This window comes from Vulpes lagopus, chromosome 11 (assembly GCF_018345385.1).
Source record: "Vulpes lagopus strain Blue_001 chromosome 11, ASM1834538v1, whole genome shotgun sequence".
NCBI lineage: Eukaryota > Metazoa > Chordata > Mammalia > Carnivora > Canidae > Vulpes > Vulpes lagopus.
This window is the reverse complement of record NC_054834.1, coordinates 173,444-192,344: the sequence shown is the minus strand read 5'-3', so window position 1 is coordinate 192,344 and position 18,901 is coordinate 173,444. Positions and strand designations below refer to the sequence as shown.

The 18,901-nt window shown below is 47.6% G+C and overlaps 1 protein-coding gene across 1 annotated transcript in view; it reads right to left on the bottom strand.

Moving 5' to 3' along the window:
* ABCA13 (ATP binding cassette subfamily A member 13) overlaps window positions 1–18,901 on the bottom strand; it is a 240,985-nt gene that overhangs the window by 161,019 nt on the left and 61,065 nt on the right. The window contains exons 19-22 of the mRNA XM_041773932.1: window positions 17,578–17,692; window positions 10,412–15,196; window positions 6,517–8,322; window positions 3,181–3,287 (exon numbers count right to left, since the gene is read on the bottom strand). Of these exons, the coding sequence (XP_041629866.1) occupies window positions 3,181–3,287; window positions 6,517–8,322; window positions 10,412–15,196; window positions 17,578–17,692 (6,813 nt within the window). The remainder of the gene's footprint in view (window positions 1–3,180; window positions 3,288–6,516; window positions 8,323–10,411; window positions 15,197–17,577; window positions 17,693–18,901) is intronic.

Below are 18,901 nucleotides of genomic sequence, written 5' to 3'. Positions count from 1 at the left end.
GGACGCTGACCCCCGCGCGTTTGCCGGCGCCGAGGGCCCGGGGGTGAGCGCACCGGCCCGGCGGCACCAGGGCCTCGACCCAGCAGTGGCCCCGGGTCGGCTCAGCCCCGTGCCCAGACTGCGCACGACGGTTCCACGGAGCAGCTCGCGAAGCCCCTCGACTCGGAGACTCCGGCACTGCCCCCGGGCCCGTCCCCAGGGCCCAAGGCTCCTGCTCAGCAAAGGCCACCCTGCTGCCCCCCACCCGGGGCTGCTGTCCCCCTGGGTCCCCGAAGCGGCCAGCCGGGGAGCCGCCACCCGAGGGGACGCTCCTCAGGAGCCCATGTTCCGTCCCAGGAGACTCTCTGCTCCGTGAAGACGGCGGAGCCCGGGCCTTGGACACCACCTCTGCCCTCCCGTACGGTGTCCACGGGACTCGCCCATCTCGTGTGCACCGCAGGGAGCGGCCCAAGGACCCTGCTGGCTCCCTGTGCTCCCCCTGCAGCCCCTGCACAACCCACAGCCTCCCCCAGCACCGAGCCCGCCCCTCAGCGCCCCTAGCGGGCAACTGCACGCCCTGGGCAACCGCGCAGGCCCTTTGCTCGGGGCTCGTCCCCCATCGCTGCTCGCCCCGGCCGCACCTTCGCACCCAACAGGCGCCTGCTCAACGGTGGCGCCTTGCTCATCACCCAAAGTGAGAGGTGTTGTCAGGAGCAGCGAAAACTTTAAAATACTTTTTTTCTGGTTTTGCAGAAAGTCCAGTTGTGCTTCTCACATGATCACATTGTTTCTCCAAAATAATTTAAAAAAAAAAAAGTTTTAAACTCCCAGTGACCCTCGAGCAACACGGACTTGAGCTGCGTGGGTCAGAGTTACACGTGGGTCTTGGCTGCACGAGGGGCCCGTACCCGGCTCTGTTCAAGGGCCCACAGGACACGCAGCGCAGGATGGACCCAAAGTCGTGCTGTGCAGAAGCGACCACCCGAGATCCGCGTTTGCTTAGTTTCTCATTAATGTCGCTATTTCCCGGATTTTGAGCACAGATATCCTGACCCTAAAACCTGCAAAATGTGTCTCCTGAGTAATGTCCCCCGGAACACGGCAGCGTCTCCCTTTGGGATGAACAAATCCCCTGCTTTGAATGAGACGCGACGGCGTGTTCAGGAGTCGCGTTACCCGAACCTGCAAGGGCATCGGGCGCTCCGGTGAAGCACCACTGGCCACGGCTCTAGGCCGGGTCCAGGTCCACCCGTGTTTTCCTGCTCTGAACTGACCAGCGGGACGGGTGGGCGCGGGGCCCGGCGGCCGGGCAGGGTCAGGCCGGGGGCGACTGCGGGCTGCCGTCAGGGCTGTCCTGCACGCTCCCGGGCACGCCTGCCGCCCCGTGGCCCCCGGCCCCCCACCTGCTGCGGTGCTCCTCCTGGCCCTGGACGCATCAGATGCCCCGCTCTGGCTCTGCAGCCCCACTGGCCTCGGGGACCCTCCCGCCGGCCACCCCCAGCCTCCTCTGCTGGGGACGGCCCCCGACCGCTGCGCTCCCAGGTCCTGGCAACCCGCTCCCCCTCCCCAGGCTTCGATCTGTCAATTTGGCAAACCAGAAGGTCAAAGAGGCCCAGTCCCTCCGGTTCCGGGAGCCCGTCAGGCCACACGCCCCGTCCTCCAGCGACAGTTCTCAGAGGTTTCAAGTATTCGATCTGGAGCCCAGAAATGACAACTTTTCTGGTGGTGACACAGATGGACACGCAAACTACGTATATTTTGCAAAATACTATGGTATTTTGCACAGCAAGTCACAGCCCAAGAGCTCTTCCTTGTGTGTGATGCGCGGCGGGGACCCGGGCGCCCACCCCAGATCCTCACCCGCCGAGCCGGTCCCGCCCTCCTGCTGCAGGTGACAGGGACGCCGGGCCAGGACCAGCCTGAGTTCCCTTGAAATGAAATCACACGTTCAGAACTGACCGTGCGGCCAATGCAGCGGCAGGTCCGCCCCCTTAACAGCTGCGCCGCAGAACACGGCCCGGCTGCCGCGCAGGCCACTGAAGGCCACTACGTCGGACCCTGGCCGGTACTCTCTGAGAAGCACAGGATGCCCACGTGTCTGCAGGTGGCCGGGTTCAAGGTCAACCGAGCATTCGGGACGCAGGAAAAAGATGCAATTTGCCGTTTACCCTTGCAGGCTCCCTTGCACCGAAAACACCTGCAGCCTAAGTGTCCCGGGGTAGTGAACGCTTGATATGCAACAGAATCGCCAGCGTTTGCAACATCTCTAATCGGAAATAGAGATTTACTTTTAAAAAAAGGAAAAGAAAAATCGACACGGGTGTGCAGCTGGAGACAGCGGGGCCTCCGCCTGGATGCACTCGCGTGATCACAACGGGCCACCGGCTTGCCAGGGCGGCCACGCTGCGGACGAGGGGACGCCGCTCCGGTCCCTGCTCCCTGAGGCCTAGCAGCACTGAGAGCCGTGCGGCCCCGCTCGGGACGCGCCGTGGGGGAGCGGCGAGGGGCGTGCACAGGGGCATCACCCAAACAGCGGCAGTCTGGGCCCGGGCTCAGACCCACTGCGCGCGCTGCACAAAGTCTAACAACCCGGTCACCCTGTCGGGCAGCTCACGTGTGCCCCACCCGCGTCAGGACGATTGCACGACAAAACACAGCCGTGGGCTTGGCCTCCGGATCCCCGCAGGTGAATTAGCTCACTTACGAGATAAATTCGGGGTTCTGCGGGAGTGCAGACGCGTGCCCGATGCCACGGAGACAGAGCTGACGGAGCTGCAGATCCCGCTCCCCGGGGAGGGAGGACGTGGCCATGGCGGGCTACGGAGGACGGGGACAGCGTGGGGGTCTCTCCACATACACGGGTGGAATGTGACTTCCGCACCGGGCGCACGGGAGAGAAGACACGGTTGCTGCTCTCAAGGACCACTGACCCCCAAGGATGGAGGCGCAGGAATAAGGGCAAGACAACCGCACGCGACAGCTTGCTCGGCGTGGCTGCGGCAGAGAGAGGGAGGCCCTCCTCCCGGAAGAGCGGGCCTCGGCCCCAGGCCACAGACCCGGCCGGCCCTCGGGTGGAGATGAGGATGCACGGACCACGAGCAAAGACAGACCGAGAGGCCAGCTCAGGGGCAGAGACGGGGCTGCTCGCCCCGGCTGGGGACGGGCACAGAGATGAGCGACCCTCGCCACACGCACACCCACCTGCAATGATGATGAGCACACGTAGAGCCAGCGCCGTCGCCTTCTGCAGGGTCTCGACGGCTCCCGGGGGCTTCCGCAGCTGCTGGAAGACCTGACACACTGCCACACTGAGGGATAAAACAGACCGCGACATCACACGGTGCTCGCGCATCACTGCCGGGTGCGAGACCGAAGTCCTACCCGCCCCACGTGGGCTCCAGGCACCCATGCAGCAGGGCCCACCCCGAGGACACACGGGGCCCCCGTTCTGTGAGCACGGACTCTGCCCGGGAGGCCAGACGCTCCTTTGACGAAAAGGGTCAGGAATTCAGATTTACTTTTTTTTTTTCTTGAACCCCAAGTGGCTCATGTCCCACCTGGAGATGAGCCAATACCCTTTCCAAAACCCGAAAGCGTCCTCAGCATCCGACACAGCTGAGCAGATAAACCACACCGTCCGCAAAGCCACTTGCAAAGGAATTTAACGAAATCTGTTTATTCTTTTTTTTTTTTTTTTTTTTTGACACTGTGGGTCACATCCCCTGATGGAGAGCACAACTGCCCAAGGAAGTTTCCTGAAATTCCTTGAAAAGGAACATCCTTGGGCAGCCCGGGTGGCTCAGCGGTTCAGCACTGCCTGCAGCCCAGGGCATGATCCTGGGGACCCAGGATCGAGTCCCGTGTCGGGCTCCCTGCAGGAGCCTGCTGCTTCCTCTGCCTGTGCCTCTGCTTCTCTCTCTGTCTCAAGAATAAATAAATAAAATCAAAAAAAAAAAAAAAGAAAGAAAGAAAGAGAGAGAGAGAAGAAAGAAAGAAAGAAAGAAAGAAAGAAAGAAAGAAAGAAAGAAAGAAAGAAAGAAAGAAAGAAAAGGAACATCCTTGGGCAACCCGGGTGCCTCAGCGGTTTAGCGCCGTCTGCAGCCCAGGGCGTGATCCTGGAGACCCAGGATCGAGTCCCACATCGGGCTCCCTGCAGGGAGCCTGCTTCTCCCTCTGCCTGTGTCTCTGCCTCTATGTCTATCGTAAATAAATAAATAAATCTTAAAAAAAAAATCTTAAAAAGCACAAAACGTCTGCATGGTTCTACGAGCCAATTGCAGGTTCGAGAGAGCACGACGCTGTTCGATACTTTCGGAGGTAAAGCAGAATAACACAGAGTCCTCTGGGGACGCCAGGCACAGGGGCAGTGGTTGCTCTAAACTTGGGAATGAACAAAATAAAGAGGTTTTATTTTTGGATATGATCAAAAATATAGTTGAACTGGAGAATATTTGGTGGGAGCAGGAAATGGTTATTCCTGAATTGAGTTTTAGTGCCATAGAAGGACAGACATAACTATCATTTCTGGCCAAATCACCCATGATGGTATGTAGAGCCCTATGCTAATCAGCAGCTGGTATTACATATTTTGGTAAATTGTGGGATTTTCGTTACTACATTTCAGTTGTGCCTACAAGATCACTGACCCGGAAGTGAGAGTGATGATTTCTTTTTCTGTACAAAGGCCATGTACCGTCTCACTCAGTAGGTGTATTGTACTGCAAGACACCGAATTGCCCCAAATCTGGGCTTCTCAGCCTCCAAAATGAAGACCCCCTGTGGTGGGGACCAGCATTTCACAAACTAGAGCACGCTCACGGATCGCCTGGGCGTCTGGGTAGACCGCAGGCCCTCGGTGGGCAGGTTGGGGCATGCAGGGGACCTGCTCGCAGGTGAGCTGCCGGCCCCATGAGCTCACGCTACAGAGCAAAGGGCTCCACCAGGCCTCAAACCCATGACCCCTGGGATTACCTATTCTGAACATTTTTTTGTCTTCCCCATTGAAGAAGCCAATGACAAAAAGAGTGAAAACAGAGAAGGAAAGCACTTAATGGCTAAGACATGGGGAACCCAGCCTTGTGACCTTAGTGGCCACACAGCCAGGTCACAGCCAATTCGTTTCCAGTCGTGGGGCACAGTGTAAGCTCCGTCCCCGGAGAAATGGCAACATCAGACGGAAACTGGAGTTGGTGGAGCAGAGGGATTGCCGGGACCACCTCTGCTCACATGGAAATTCACAGCAGAGCCTAAAATCTGACGCCATGTGGTCTGGGATCAGAGGCAACGCAGACGTGAAGCGAGAAGCTCTGAAAGCCAGCATGCAAATTTTGAAGCAGCGATAGTTCTTCCTGCCAGGAGACCCTTGTCCCACTGACCGAGGAAATCCTGCCAAGTTACCAGAGGTGCTGCATTCAAGCCGCAGCCCTTAGCGGCAGAACCAGCAGGGAATAGGTCAGGCTCTCTGGCCGAGGAGCGAGGGTCTGGTGGCACCTCCCGTCTCCCTGTGGGACAATGAGAAAGGCAGGGACAGGCAGGGACCCTGGACCACCCAACTGTACTGACACACAGGAAGGAGGAAGGATGGCGTGGACAGAGCCGCGTCTCAGAGACTGCACACCCAGGACACAAATCCTCCAGCCTGAGGCAGCAGAAGCTTCCAGAACGTGACCAGAGCAGGGCTCCCCTGACCTGCCTCAGGGTTGAGGGCAGTGCTTGGAGGTGGATCAACCTAGGGAGAGAAAAAGCCAGGGCGCCTGGCTGGCTCAGTCGGTAGAGCCGGTGACTCTTGATCTCAGGACTGTAAATCTGAGCCCCATGTTGGGTGCAGAGATTACTTAAAAGTAAAATTTTTAAAGAGAAAAGAAGGTAAATAAATAAATAAATAAATAATAAGACGTTTAAAAAATTTTTTTTAATTTAAAAAAATAAAGAGAAAAAAAAAATAAAAATAAAAAAAATAAAAATAAAAAATAAAAAAAAAAATAAATAAATAAAAAAAATAAAAAAATAAAGAGAGAGAGAAAAGAAGGCAAGAGCTGCCTGTCCCTTTCCAGGGATGGTGGCAACTAAAAGCACAGTTTTCAGCCTTATATTCCTATTGGCCTGTCAGAGAGTAGGACCTGTGGGAGCCCAAGTATATGAATGGAGACGCTGTGTATGTACCTCACTCAGGACAAGTGAATACAGTAAGAAGAAGGTTTTACTTTTGAAAATGGAATAGTGAAAAAAATAAATTAATTAAAAAAAGAAAAAAGAAAAGAAAAGAAAATGGAATAGCGTCCTTTCAAACACTCTTGGGTAAATCCAAAACACCTTTGAATGCCGAATCACCAGGCAAGTCGTGAAGACGCTAGACTCAAGGCACCGGGTGTTGAAGGAAGCCCCAGTGGGCAACCAAGGTAAAGTCAAGAAGCCTTCCTAACCTGGTTCCAGGCCATTCCTACATAGTCTTGTTTTATAGTAACTGCAAGGAGGGGGGAAAAAAGGAGGTGAATCAGAAAAAAAAAAAAAAAGGAGGTGAATCAGGTGTTTTATTACCTTTGATCCATCAGTGGGACGTCTTGCCAGTAGTCCACCAATTCAATTAATCCCTTCAGGTACTTCTCGAAACCTGACAACGGTTCGAGGATGTAAGGAGAATCAGGCATCGGGACCGTCTCCTCTTTTCCCACTGTGATCTTCTTTCCAGTGGCTGCATTCATAAAACTCTCAAAAATGGGCTGGAACACAGTTCTCATGGAATTTATCCACTGAGAATCGTTGAGCGGAAGGTCTTCCCCCACGAATGCCATCCTCCTCAACAGGGCCTGGACCGCTTCTTCGAGCTGTTGATGCGTTACATTCTGAATCAGAGAGAAGTTGGAAAACAAAGCTCCACTGGCATCATCTCTTCCACCGGAGGCCTCTCCAGCTGTCTCTATGGCTTTCAAAAGGTGGTCTGGATGCTGAGCGAATGTCAGCGACAGATTAAAAATGCTCCAGTCGTCCTTCTCTAAGTCACTCCGAAGAGCTTCCAAGGTGCGACCAATCACTGTTCTCAAGTAAGTCCCGATTTCCGTGCTGTCTTGTGAGAACATTTCATTAAAAAACAGGATCACTTCCCGGGTTCTTTCCCATTTCGTATCGTGAGGGTAACTACGCGTGCGAAGTGGCTTCGGATGTAAGAAGTCTATCTGGTTGAGGATATTATTTATGGGATCTAAGCAATCCAAAATTTCCTCCCATAGGTTAACAGAACCCATAGCAGATATTCGAGTCCCATTACTGAAAGCTGCCATAAGAGGCTCCATGGTTCCCAAGTGGCTTTTCACAGAAGTTAAAAATTCAACAATTTCTTTCAAAATATCAGAAAAGTCCTTGGACTGGTTCACATAGGAGAATGTGCTTGAGGAAGTGTTGACAGTATCAGCATCTTGTGAAATATAAGGCTTGACGCCGATCATCCCAAAAGCCAACTCAATGAATGGCGTCAACAAGTCATTTATATTTTCGGACGTGAAACGGTCTACATTCTGCAAGGCAGTTAATTCTTTCACAATATTTCGGACTCTTTGCTGCAAAATGGAATAGAGGCTGTCGAAGAACTTCATAGTGTCACTGGTATTGGAGATGGAATGGGTTTCAGACATGGTGGCCATCTTCCTGGCAACTTTCTGGGCTCGCCCCACAAGTTCCACGGCGGAGGTCACTGAGGCGGCAAGATGGCTCATGTCAGCGATGTCCCTCACCAGCATGGTCAGGGTATCCGACATTTCCAGGAGGGGGCCTGGGGCACCACTCTCTCCACCAGCTCCTGAGATGACACCCAGCAATCCCTCAGTAATTTCTAACGTTGCTCTGTTTCTTAGAGGAAATGGATTATTTGCAAAGGGAAGCAAACCAGTTAGATTAGCGAGTATAACTCCTCGGAGTGTTGGACACGAGTCACGGAAGCCCTGGAGAGGAGAGGTCACAAGCTCGTCCATGAGACGCGCTAGCTCTGTGGAAGCTTCTCTCACGAGCCGAAGAGCTGATCTGAGGTCATGACTTAGTTGGAGGAGATCCTCAGAGCTGTTCAAGTGGAAGAGCAACCGACTGACGACCGCAAGAAACTCCAAATTATTTTCAGTCTTATTTTCCCCTGGGGTTTCCCTTAGAAGAGCATTAAATAAATCTCTCATGAACTTTGCTCCTCGACCTTTATCAAAATAAAATTCTCCATTGTCTAAAATAAATGAACTTTTGATTAGACGATTTAGAGTCTCCTTTAAACTCAAGAAAATGCTCATCAGACGGTCTTCTTTGGAGGTGGTAAGAAATTGATCCAGTGTCAGAATTTCTAGATTTTTATCCTTTGGGACAAAACTGTAAATAAATATTTATTAAATTTCACGTTTAGTAGTGGGGAGATTAAAGCCTAGAGTCATATCTTTGTTTCATAGTAGGAACACAGACAGATCACACTGGCTACAAGGTGACACGCTCACACACATTCCAGATGAAAATTAGTTATTTTGGAGCCAAATAATGAAAAGGATGGAGGAATTTCACAGGCAATCCCATTATGATGCCTCACACCTAGCCACTTCAAAAGCCACATACTTCAGTTTTAGAAAAGACAGGAAGGTGAGATCAAGATAAGCTGCTTCTCGCTGCAAGAGGAACATCTTTCCGAACGTTCCAAGTCCCAGCAAATCGCTCAGACGGGGGTGGCGCTGCAATGTGTCAGCGGGGCGGGGGGACAGCCCATTCCATGTCACTCCTGGAGGGTGAGAAGGTAGATTCCCTCACAAGAGTAGAGGAGGACAGGAAGCCAGTGGCCCTACCGCAGCATCAACACTAACCCAGGTGCTGCTGGGAAGCGATTCTGCAGGTGCGGTTAAAACCCCTGATGAGTAAACTCTGACTTAGTGAGACAGTGTCCTGGGCGGACCTGACTCCATCAGTTAGAGGGCCTCCGGAGCGTGCCTAGAACCCCCCTGGCCCAGCAACTGCTCTTCCCAATCACCACCCCCGAAAACCTTTTCCTGTGGGCAGTACGACGCCCCCCTTGGGATCCCACCTGCCTGTGAGCGTCCCTTCCGACTCTGCACCTGCTTAGCCCGCGACCAGAAAGGACAGGAGCCAGCTCCTTCCTTGAATTAAATCCTTGCTCTGACTGGGTGTTATTCTGTGTGTTGGCAAATTGAACACCAATAAAAAATAAATTTATTATTAAATAAATAAATAAATAAATCCTTGCTCTGCCTCTGTTTCTGTGGTTGTGCCCTGCCTGACACAGACATCACAGAACGAGCTGGGGTATCCCTCCGGCCTTTTCACTGGCAAGCTTCAAATAGAATGAAAAAACAATGTGACTATCAGTTTTATAAGTTTTTTTAAAGATTTTTTTTTTTTATTGAGAGAGAGAGAGCATGAGCAGAGGGAGAGGGAGAAGCAGGCTCCCCGTGGAGCAGGGAGCCCAACACGGGGCCCGATTCCAGGACATTGGGATCATGACCTGAGCCAAAGGCAGATGCTTTACCAACTGAGCCACCCAGGTGCCCTCAGTTTGAGAATTTTAGGTTAATTGGCATGAAAATATTTAAACCCCTCACTGGTGATGAGACAGTTATTACATCTATTCTAATTATGAGCATGTATATGCATACACATATATAAAAACTAATGCTTAAGTTCCACATAAAATAGAACTTCTATAACTATCTTCAGAACCCAAAAATGTAAGAAAGCATTAGTGATTAATGGCCAGGGGCTAGGTTTCCATAAGTGCTTACTACTCCTATGACAATCATCAAAATTATTTCGCTTTGGTATTTTAATAAAATGTCCATTAAAACATCCAAGGTGATAGGTATAAAAGTGCTGTTATTGGTATGTATATGCTTCAGGAAATAAAAGTCAACTGTAACATAGAATAACCTCATTTACTACACAAAAGTAGATGGGCGCCTGGCTGGCACAGTTGGTTCAGCATCCAACTATCGATTTCAGCTCGGATCGTGATCTCAGGGCTGTGAGATCGAGCCCCTTATTGACTCCGTACTCCTTGCGAAGGAGTCTGCTTGAGATTCTCTCTCCCTCTCCGCTCCCTCCCCCACTCAGCATTCTCTCTCCCTTTCTCTCTCTCAATAAGTAAACCTTAAAAAAAAAAAAAATGGGGCAACCGGGGTGGCTCAGCAGTTTAGCACCGCCTTTGGCCCAAGGCCTGATCCTGGAGACCCGGGATGGAGTCCCACGTCGGGCTCCCTGCAGGGAGCTTCCTTCTCCCTCTGCCTGTGTCTCTGCCTCTTTCTCTGTTTCTCATGAAGAAAGAAAAAGAAAAGAAAAAAAGAAAGAAAAGAAAAGAAAAGAAAAGAGAAAAAAAAGAAAAGAAGAAAAGAAAAGAAAAGAAAAAAAAGAAAAGAAAAGAAAAGAAAAAAGAAAGAAACCCTTTAAAAAAAAGTAGACTCACCTCATCTCTGCAACGATGTCTTTGTGGAAGGCCTTTAGCAGAAGAGATATTTTGTCCTCAGAATTTTCCTCTGGTAAAACTGAGAAGAATGTTTTCAAAACCTGTTCCACGGAATCCACCATGCTTCTTGGAGGCAGGATTATTCTCTCGCCGTTTTCTGACGGCGTCTGGTTCAAGGCGAGCTCGACGAAATTCATTATGTGAAGGTCAGTATCACTTGAATCTGAGGCTTCCTCTGGAGAACTCCCGGCTAATGTATTGATTGAGTTAATTAAGAAACTTTCAAAAAGGAGCGGAACAAGGGAGAAATTAGTTAGCTGGTCTTGGCTTAACAGCTGAGTAAGATGGGCAACATCAAAATGACCTTCCCTAGAGATGATTTTGAGTAAACCCAAAAAGGTAGCAATGTCTTTGGTCCACAAAGCTAGATCATCAGGTGAACTCCCATTGGCCATAAGCAGAAATAATGTTTGAATCATTTCAGAGTCATCTTGGTTTGCCCCTTTATGAAGCCAGTTTTTTACGACCGACAGAAAATCTTCAGTGATTTCTGATGTCTTCAAAGACGATGACCCCAGGCTTTCAAAAAAATGGGCGAGTTGCAAAGTTACGTTTTGAAGAGTCTCTGAATTAATCATCTGAATTTCTTTGATAATTTCAGAGAGCAGAGGTCTGTTAGGAAAGTCGTGGCTTAGATCTGCCATGATTCGTTCAAGCTCAAGCCTTAGTCCCTCAAAGTAAGAAGAGTTGTAAGCCGCTTCTCTTTTTTTAATAAAACTTGATGATGCTTCCAAACTACTGCCCGTCAGGTTGGCATCTAGAAATGTCACGAATGGAGGATCTAGGGAACGGGTACTATTTTCTGGTTGCTGATCCCCAGAAGGCAATTTCATGATCTTTTCCAAAATTAAGGAAATCTTATTTCGAACAGATGCCTCTGTGCCCTCGCTAATGTTAAGGATCTTGTTTAAACCAGCTAGTTTATCAAGAAAGTTTTCATCTAACGGAATTTTTGTAAAGTTAACGTTTTTTAATTGTGCTATGATCTGCGAAGCAATTTGCTTTATGGGGCCACTGGGACAAAGTTCGGAGATACTGTCATTGCTTTGATTTTCAGAAGACGGGACGTACGGCAACGCTCTATGCCAAAATTCTTGCATGGTTTTCACAAGCGATGTTTTAACATGGAAGACCTCAGAGAGCTCTAGAAGAATGGAATTCCAGTCCACTAGTTCACGAATTACACAGACCATCTTCCTAGAAATCTCCTCCTGCGAGCCTTCATCCGGACACTGCAAACCGACCGGGGGAGAGAGGTGGAGGTGGTTGAGCACACTGGCCACTTTACTGTAAAAGGAAGACGATGTGAGCTCACGGGATTTACAGGCGTCTAACTTGGGGCTCTGCCGAAACCCAGAAGCTGTGTGATTCCAGCACCAAATCACAGGAAGGCAGGTTAAAGCCTCAGAAAGAATTTCCGGTTTCTCTGATATTAATTCGACTGTGTCCAAAAGAGTCTTTATCGCGATAGCAAAGTCTTCCTTGGTGACACTGGAAATGCTTATGCCATGAAGGAGGGTGAAGTTGTAGACATCCTTGAGGACTTCGGTGAGGTTTTTGTCAACTCCCCTCTGCAGGAGCCTCACGGCATGAGGAAGCACATAGTACGTGTCTACCACAGCATTGACGTCATCCTTAGGGAACAAGCGTGAGAACTTCAGCAGATGATTGACATTCCAAGCACGTGAGCTGTCCACAAATTTTTCCACCAAGCCAACAAGCAAGTTGGCCCCCAGGCTGCGAGCACCTAACCTACTGACATTCTTCAAGAAATCCGTTAGGCTATCACTCACTTGCTCAAGTTGGTCGACCAGCAGGTCTATGTCCGTCTTCTTGAGAGTGCGCAGGAGAGAAGCTACCTTCTTGAAAACTTGAATGTCACCCGGATCTTGTGGGATCTTGTGAAGAACTGAGGGCGTCAGGGAGTTGAACACATCTCTAATCAGTTGGATACCAAGACCTACAGTGTTCATGATTTCATGAGGAATTATTTGTGGTGGATTTTGGAGGTCATGAGAGAAGTTAAAGGCAAGGTAGCTGGCTAATTGATAAATCGAATTGCCCAAGCTGTTGACGTCCTTTTCTTTTGGACTGGTAGCAAATATATTTAAAAACTTTACAGACATAGAAGAGGAGTCATTTTCTAGGATGTTACTGGCAATTTCTTTCATAAGTTTCTGAATTTCCTTCCCCAGAGCTACTAAATGCCGCCAAAGATCTGTAAACTGGCTAGGTATGTCATCTGACAGTTCTGCGGGTCTTAGAATTAATTCAGTAAAATGTTTCCAGTTGGACTGAGATATAAAGTCAAAATCTCTTGTCAGGTTGTTGATAATCATCCTTACTTGGTTTGTGGAATCATTTAAAAGAGTTAGTAAGATCTCAAATTTGGGTACCTTTTCCTTTTCAAAGATTGCAGTGAGCATTGCACTCAGAAAGTCAGTTACATTTTTCAATACGATATTCACACAATTTATGTCTGACTTATTCCATGAGCAGGGAGATTCCTTTATATTTAGAATCCAAGTAACAAGGTTCAATGTGGAGTTAATTTTGTCTCCCACATCTCCGAAACTCCTCCAGTTACCCTGAGGAGAGCCTTGTGCAACACCGGAATTATATATCATGTACAGATGGTTCATGAGGTCTACCCAGGCAATGCATCCCTTCAGGCTGCTAATCGTGTCCTTGGAGGAAAATGTGGAATTTAGCGCAGCCAGAATACGTAATGTCCTCTGTGATGTATTTACATGTAAAAAGCCATCTTCCAAAATAAACTCAGTAATGTTTTGGAAAATATTGGCACAGGACAATAAATCTTGGTCATGTGACACATTTTGAAGCAATAACATTGTTTCTCTGAGCTGGGTGAGGACACTTTCAAATTTCACTCCATAATCTGTGACATTATTTGAAAGAAAGTGATTTATCAGTCGTACGTTTCTGTTGATGTATTCGGAGGTATTAGTGCTTAACTCCATGAAAACGTCAAGCAGAGAATAGAAAAATTCTCTGCTTGCACTTGTGTTTAATGGAAGTGTCTTTAGCTGATGCAGGGCAGTTTCCATGGTGAAAAGGGATTTCCCTACTTGGCCAGGGCTAAGTGACTTTACCCAAACTAGTGCATCACCTAATACTACCCAGAGATCTCTGAGGGTCAAAAAATCATCCCAATCATGAAAGCCGTCAGCCTGAGTTACATTCTTAAACAAATCCAGTATGAGCCTGGCAGGGCGATGGGTGGGAAATATTCCCTGGCAGCTTTCAGAAATTTTCACATCACTTTCCAATTCATCCAGAAGCTGAGTGAGACCAACATGAAGAGGAATGAAAACATTCATGTCAAACTGTAATATCTGAGATAGGTTTCCCAAGATTTCAGTCCACATTTGAAGCCATGAGGCGGTACAGTGAACAGCCGTTAACTCATTGAACGTACTGCCATTTGCCGAGAGGTTTGAAAGAATTTGTGTCCATGGAAGGATAAATGAAGACCCTCTCTCTGTTGAGTAATCCACGGAAGAGATGTTCTTATTATCCAAAGCAAAGCATTCATCACCCGACAGGGCTTCTACTGATCCGTTGAAGAGCTGGCTCATGTATTGAAAGAAAGAAATACGGAAATCTTCATCTACCATGAGCAGCTGCTTGAGGCCTGTCAACGTGGCATGGATCACTTCCAGTTCTGGGCCCTCTGTAGACACCAGGGATTGAGCTTGAAGCTCCAAGTAGTTAAAAATTGAAAGCAACTGCTGACAGTAAGATCCGTCAGAAAGTCCCTCCAGAACCCCTGTTGTCTCGTATAAAAATGCAAATGCTTTACTGATGTTTTGGAAATTAAATTGCTTTATGATATCCAAAATGTGTTTTGAGGTTTGTGCAAGAAAAGATAGCAAAGGCTCTGTGCTCTGAATGCTCAAGAGTTTATAAATATGTTGGAAACACGAAGAATAAAATTGCAGAAGCAAAGCTGAATCTTTGTCATGGAAGATATTTAGATATATCTGAGTCAAGATTGTATCAACTTCTCGTTTTTCAGGCTCAGAAAGGGCTGAGAAAAGTTCAGATGCATTCCTTATAGCGTAGACTGTGTCCAGAGCTTTGGAGACTTGTCCCTGCTTCAGAAACCCGAATTCATAGAGACCGCTTATCACAGTCTCACTTACATGTACAAAGTCCATTTCCATAGCTGGCGATTGAGGCCAGTCTGAATGGAACAACTGGGAAAAGTTAAGGCTCTTGCTAAGGACCCTCGCATCTTCCGGGACAGAAAAATTAAGAAGTGTAGACAAGGTTTCCAATTTCATTCTTTCTCCTTTTGAAATGCCATACATCCACAATTCCAGGAGCTTGGGATTAATTTCAAAAAGTACTAATTCCATAAATCTTAACATATTGTTTGATTCCTTCTTTATCCAGAGATGTTCAAGAGTTTCTATTTTGTCAATCACTGCTTTGCCAAATTCCAAGAGTTTCTGACTATCAATAGCAGATGGGTCTCTCTTTAAACTTCGTAAACGATTTATCCACAGATGGCTCGTGTTCAAAAGAGTCTCAGTGAGGGATGGGGCGTCGTGCAATTTGGGCATACTGGGTGAGTCGAAAGGATCAGGCAATAATTTCTCCAAAAATCCCACAAAAGATAAAAAATAGTCTATTTGCTCGTCCTCGAGGGAATGCAACTTCTTTTCCATCATAAGAAGTTCCTTTGTGGAATTCAAGACCCTACAATAGTAATGGAATTGTCTTAGTACCCAAAAATAAATAAATAAGTAAATTCAAGACAAATTCAACTTACTGAATTTTCAAAGTAATACACTTATCTACAGCAAAACATAATTGGACTATTTACTACACAATATATTTTGCAACTGGAATTAAGTTAATTTGAACATCTGGAAGTGTTTTAGAAAACCACAATTCAGACGCATAGATATAACTCAAAATCTGGGCAGCCCGGGGGGCTCAGCGGTTTAGTGCCACTGCCTTCAGCCCAGGGTGTGATCCTGGAGACCTGGGATCGAGTCCTGGAGACCCAGGATCAAGTCCTGGAGACCCGGGATGGAGTCCCATGTCTGGCTCCCTGCATGGAGCCTGCTTCTCCCTATGCCTGTGTCTCTCATGAATAAATAAAATCTTAAAAAAAAAAAAAAAAAGATATAACTCAAAATCTGCTTCCTGCACCAAAAACAATAAATTTTACATTTTGTACTCCATGATTTCTTTTGTAGGATCGTTAAAGCTAAGATTGCTGTGTATGCCAGAAGAATCTCAGGATTCAATTCCTGTTGCGTCTCCCAATGTCTTGGCTACAGAGGGAGTCCAATGGCAAAGTGTGTCAGAAACTACCTCCTATGATTTAAGGACAACTCCTGGAATGGCCTGTTCTGGGAGATATTCCAGTGCTCCTGAAACAATGCGGTACTTCCCACCACTAGAAACTCATGATTGTAGGTCATGTACCCTCTCTCCGGGTGTCTACTTGTGAAATACAAAGAGTTCTCAGAGGAGCAACTCAGCAGTTATGATAGGTCCATACCTGTAATACAAGTCCACACCTGGAGAAGTCACTAACTCAGGAGCCACCAGCCCACTTTTTAAATCACTGGGGCTCTACGTGTTTCAGAGTTTAGAAAGACAACATAAAGGGCACATGGGTGACTTGGTTGTCTGAGCATCTGACTCTTGATTTTGGCTCCGGTCATGATCTCAGAGTCATGAGATCGAGCCCCAAATGGGTCTCCGTGTAGAGCATGGAGTCTGCTTGAGAGTCTCTCTCCCTCTCCCCCTGTCCCTCCTCTGCTTGTGATCTCTCGACCTCTCTAAATAAAAATAAATAAAACCTTAAAAAAAAAAAAAAAAAGACATGGTGCATGCACCAGGCAGAGGGAGAGGGAGAAGCAGACTCCCCACTGAGCAGGGAGCCCGATGTGGGGCTTGATCTCATGACCTTGAGATCATGACCTGAGCCCAAGGGCAGACACTTAACCAACTGAGCCACCCAGGTACCCCTCGAGGGCTCAGTCAGTTAAGAGTCCAGCTGTTGTTTTGTGCAGGTCCTGATCGCGGGGTCATGAGATAGAGGTCCACGTGGGGCTCCACACTCAGCGCAGAGTCTGCAGCAGACTCTCTCCCTCACCCTCTGCCACTCCCCCCAGCATTCTCTCTCTCTCTCTCTCTCTCTCTCTCTCTCTCTCTCTCAAATAGATAAATAAATCTTAAACTATACATGATAGCTAGGGCACCTGGCCGGCTTAGTCGGTAGAGCAGACAACTCTTGATCTCAGGGTTGTGAGTTCATGTCCCACATCGGATGTAGAGCTTACTTTAAAAGAATAAGTAAAACGAAAAGCTCATCCTTTTAAATAAATAAATAAATAAACAAACAAACAAACAAACTATATACAATGTCCATAATTATACATAAAAATCACCACCTCAGTGCACATGCCAAAGTAGCAGAGCCTCATACAACCTGGCAGTGCTTGTTCCAAAGGTCATTTCTCTCCCCAAAATCTCTAGAACTACCAGAATCTTAAATCACTGATTCCCTGTCTAACGTAAGCAACTGGATGACAGTATTATTCCAACATTCCATCTTCGGAGCAGCTATTATAAGTTACGCTTTGGAAAGAAAATCTTATTATTATCATCTGTATTTCTCTTCAAAATCCATGGAAACATGAGTCATTACATTGTATGGAGCAAATATTATCAAACACCTAACAGGAAACGCCGCATCAACAGCCACATCAAAAAAAAAAAAAAACAGCCACATCAGGAGCTCACATTTTAAAGCAAGTGCTTATTGGGCCCCCGGGTGGCGCAGCGTGTTAAGCGTCCCACTCCCGACTTTGGCTCCAGTCGTGATCTCAAGGTTATGAGATCGAGCCCCTCATCAGGCTCTGAGAGGGACCTGGAGTCTGCTCAAGATTCTCTCTTCCTCTCCCTCTGCTCCTCCCCCCAACTGACACTCTCTCGCGTTATCTCTAAATAATAATAACTACACAAATAAATAAGTAAATAAAGCAAGTGTTTCTATAAGTAGGTTTTGTCTTTAGATAATAGTTAAATCGAAACCTGGAAATTAAATTCTGAAAACTCACCTAGAGATGGAAGCAGCTGGAGACTTGAGGAAGTTACTCAAAAATGTGAAATAATTATCAGTGATGACTTCCCAATCCATGTTTTCTCCATAACAAGGCGACTCCTCAGAGAAAGCTAAATGGAAAGGCATTTCATATATTGATTTTTAGTTGGACACAACAGTCAAATCTGCCAAAGTGAAAAACACTATAGTGGTTTGCTTAATCCTGGTTGAAAATAAAACAAAAGGTTTGATATCCTTGAGAGTTGGCTTCCACTTCTGGCAAAGGTCAAATACCACTGGCCATCAAGCAGCATAGACGGTGATCCATAGAAAACAGAAAGTACGTAAGGTGAGACCCAGGATTTCTAGAAGTTTGGTCTTTTCTCATTTTAAACAAGCTGTTTCTGGGGCTCCAGGATAGCTCAGTCGGTTAAGCATCTGCCTTTGGCTTAGGTCATGATTCCAGGGTCCTGGGATTGAGCCCGGACTCAGGCTCCCTGCTCAGCTTCTCCCTCTCCCTCTGCCCCTTCTGCTTATGCGTGTTCTCTCTCTCTCTCTAATAAAATCTTTTTAAAAATAGGAAAACAAAGCAGCAAGCACGAAATAAGGATAAATCATGTTTGAAAAAAAATAATAAAATAATAAAATAATAATGTTTGGCATCAAAAATCACTGGGCAGGGGATCCCTGGGTGGCTCAGCAGTTTAGCGCCACCTTCAGCCCAGGGCGTGATCCTGGAGTCCCGGGATCGAGTCCTCCGTCGGGCTCCCTGCGTGGAGCCTGCTTCTCACTCTGCCTGTGTCTCTGCCTCTCTCTCTCTCTGTCTCTCATGAATAAATAAATAAAATCTTTAAAAAAAATCACTGGGCATATAAAGAAGCAGAAAGATGTGACCCATAGTTAGGACAAAAACATAATCAAAATAACCCAGAACAGTATGCCATTGGCACAAAAATAGACACATGGATCAATGAAACAGAACAGAGACCTCAGAAAATAAGCCTGCACTTATAGGGTCAATTAACCTGCAACAAAGGAGGCAAGAGCACACAACGGGTAAAAGGCTCCTTAACAAGCGGAGTCGGGAGTACCGGCCGCCACATGCAGACGAGTGAACCGTCCACTTTCTTACACTGCGCACAAGAAAAACCTCAGAATACACCGAAGATCTAAATGTGAGACCTGAACCCGTAAAACTCCCGACAGAAAACCTAGACAGAAATTCTTGGACAGTGGTCTTAGCAATATTTTTTTTGGATCTGTCTCCTCACAGACGGGCCACAAAATAAAACTATCAAGACTCCATCAAACTGAAACGCTTCTGCACAGCAAAGGAAACC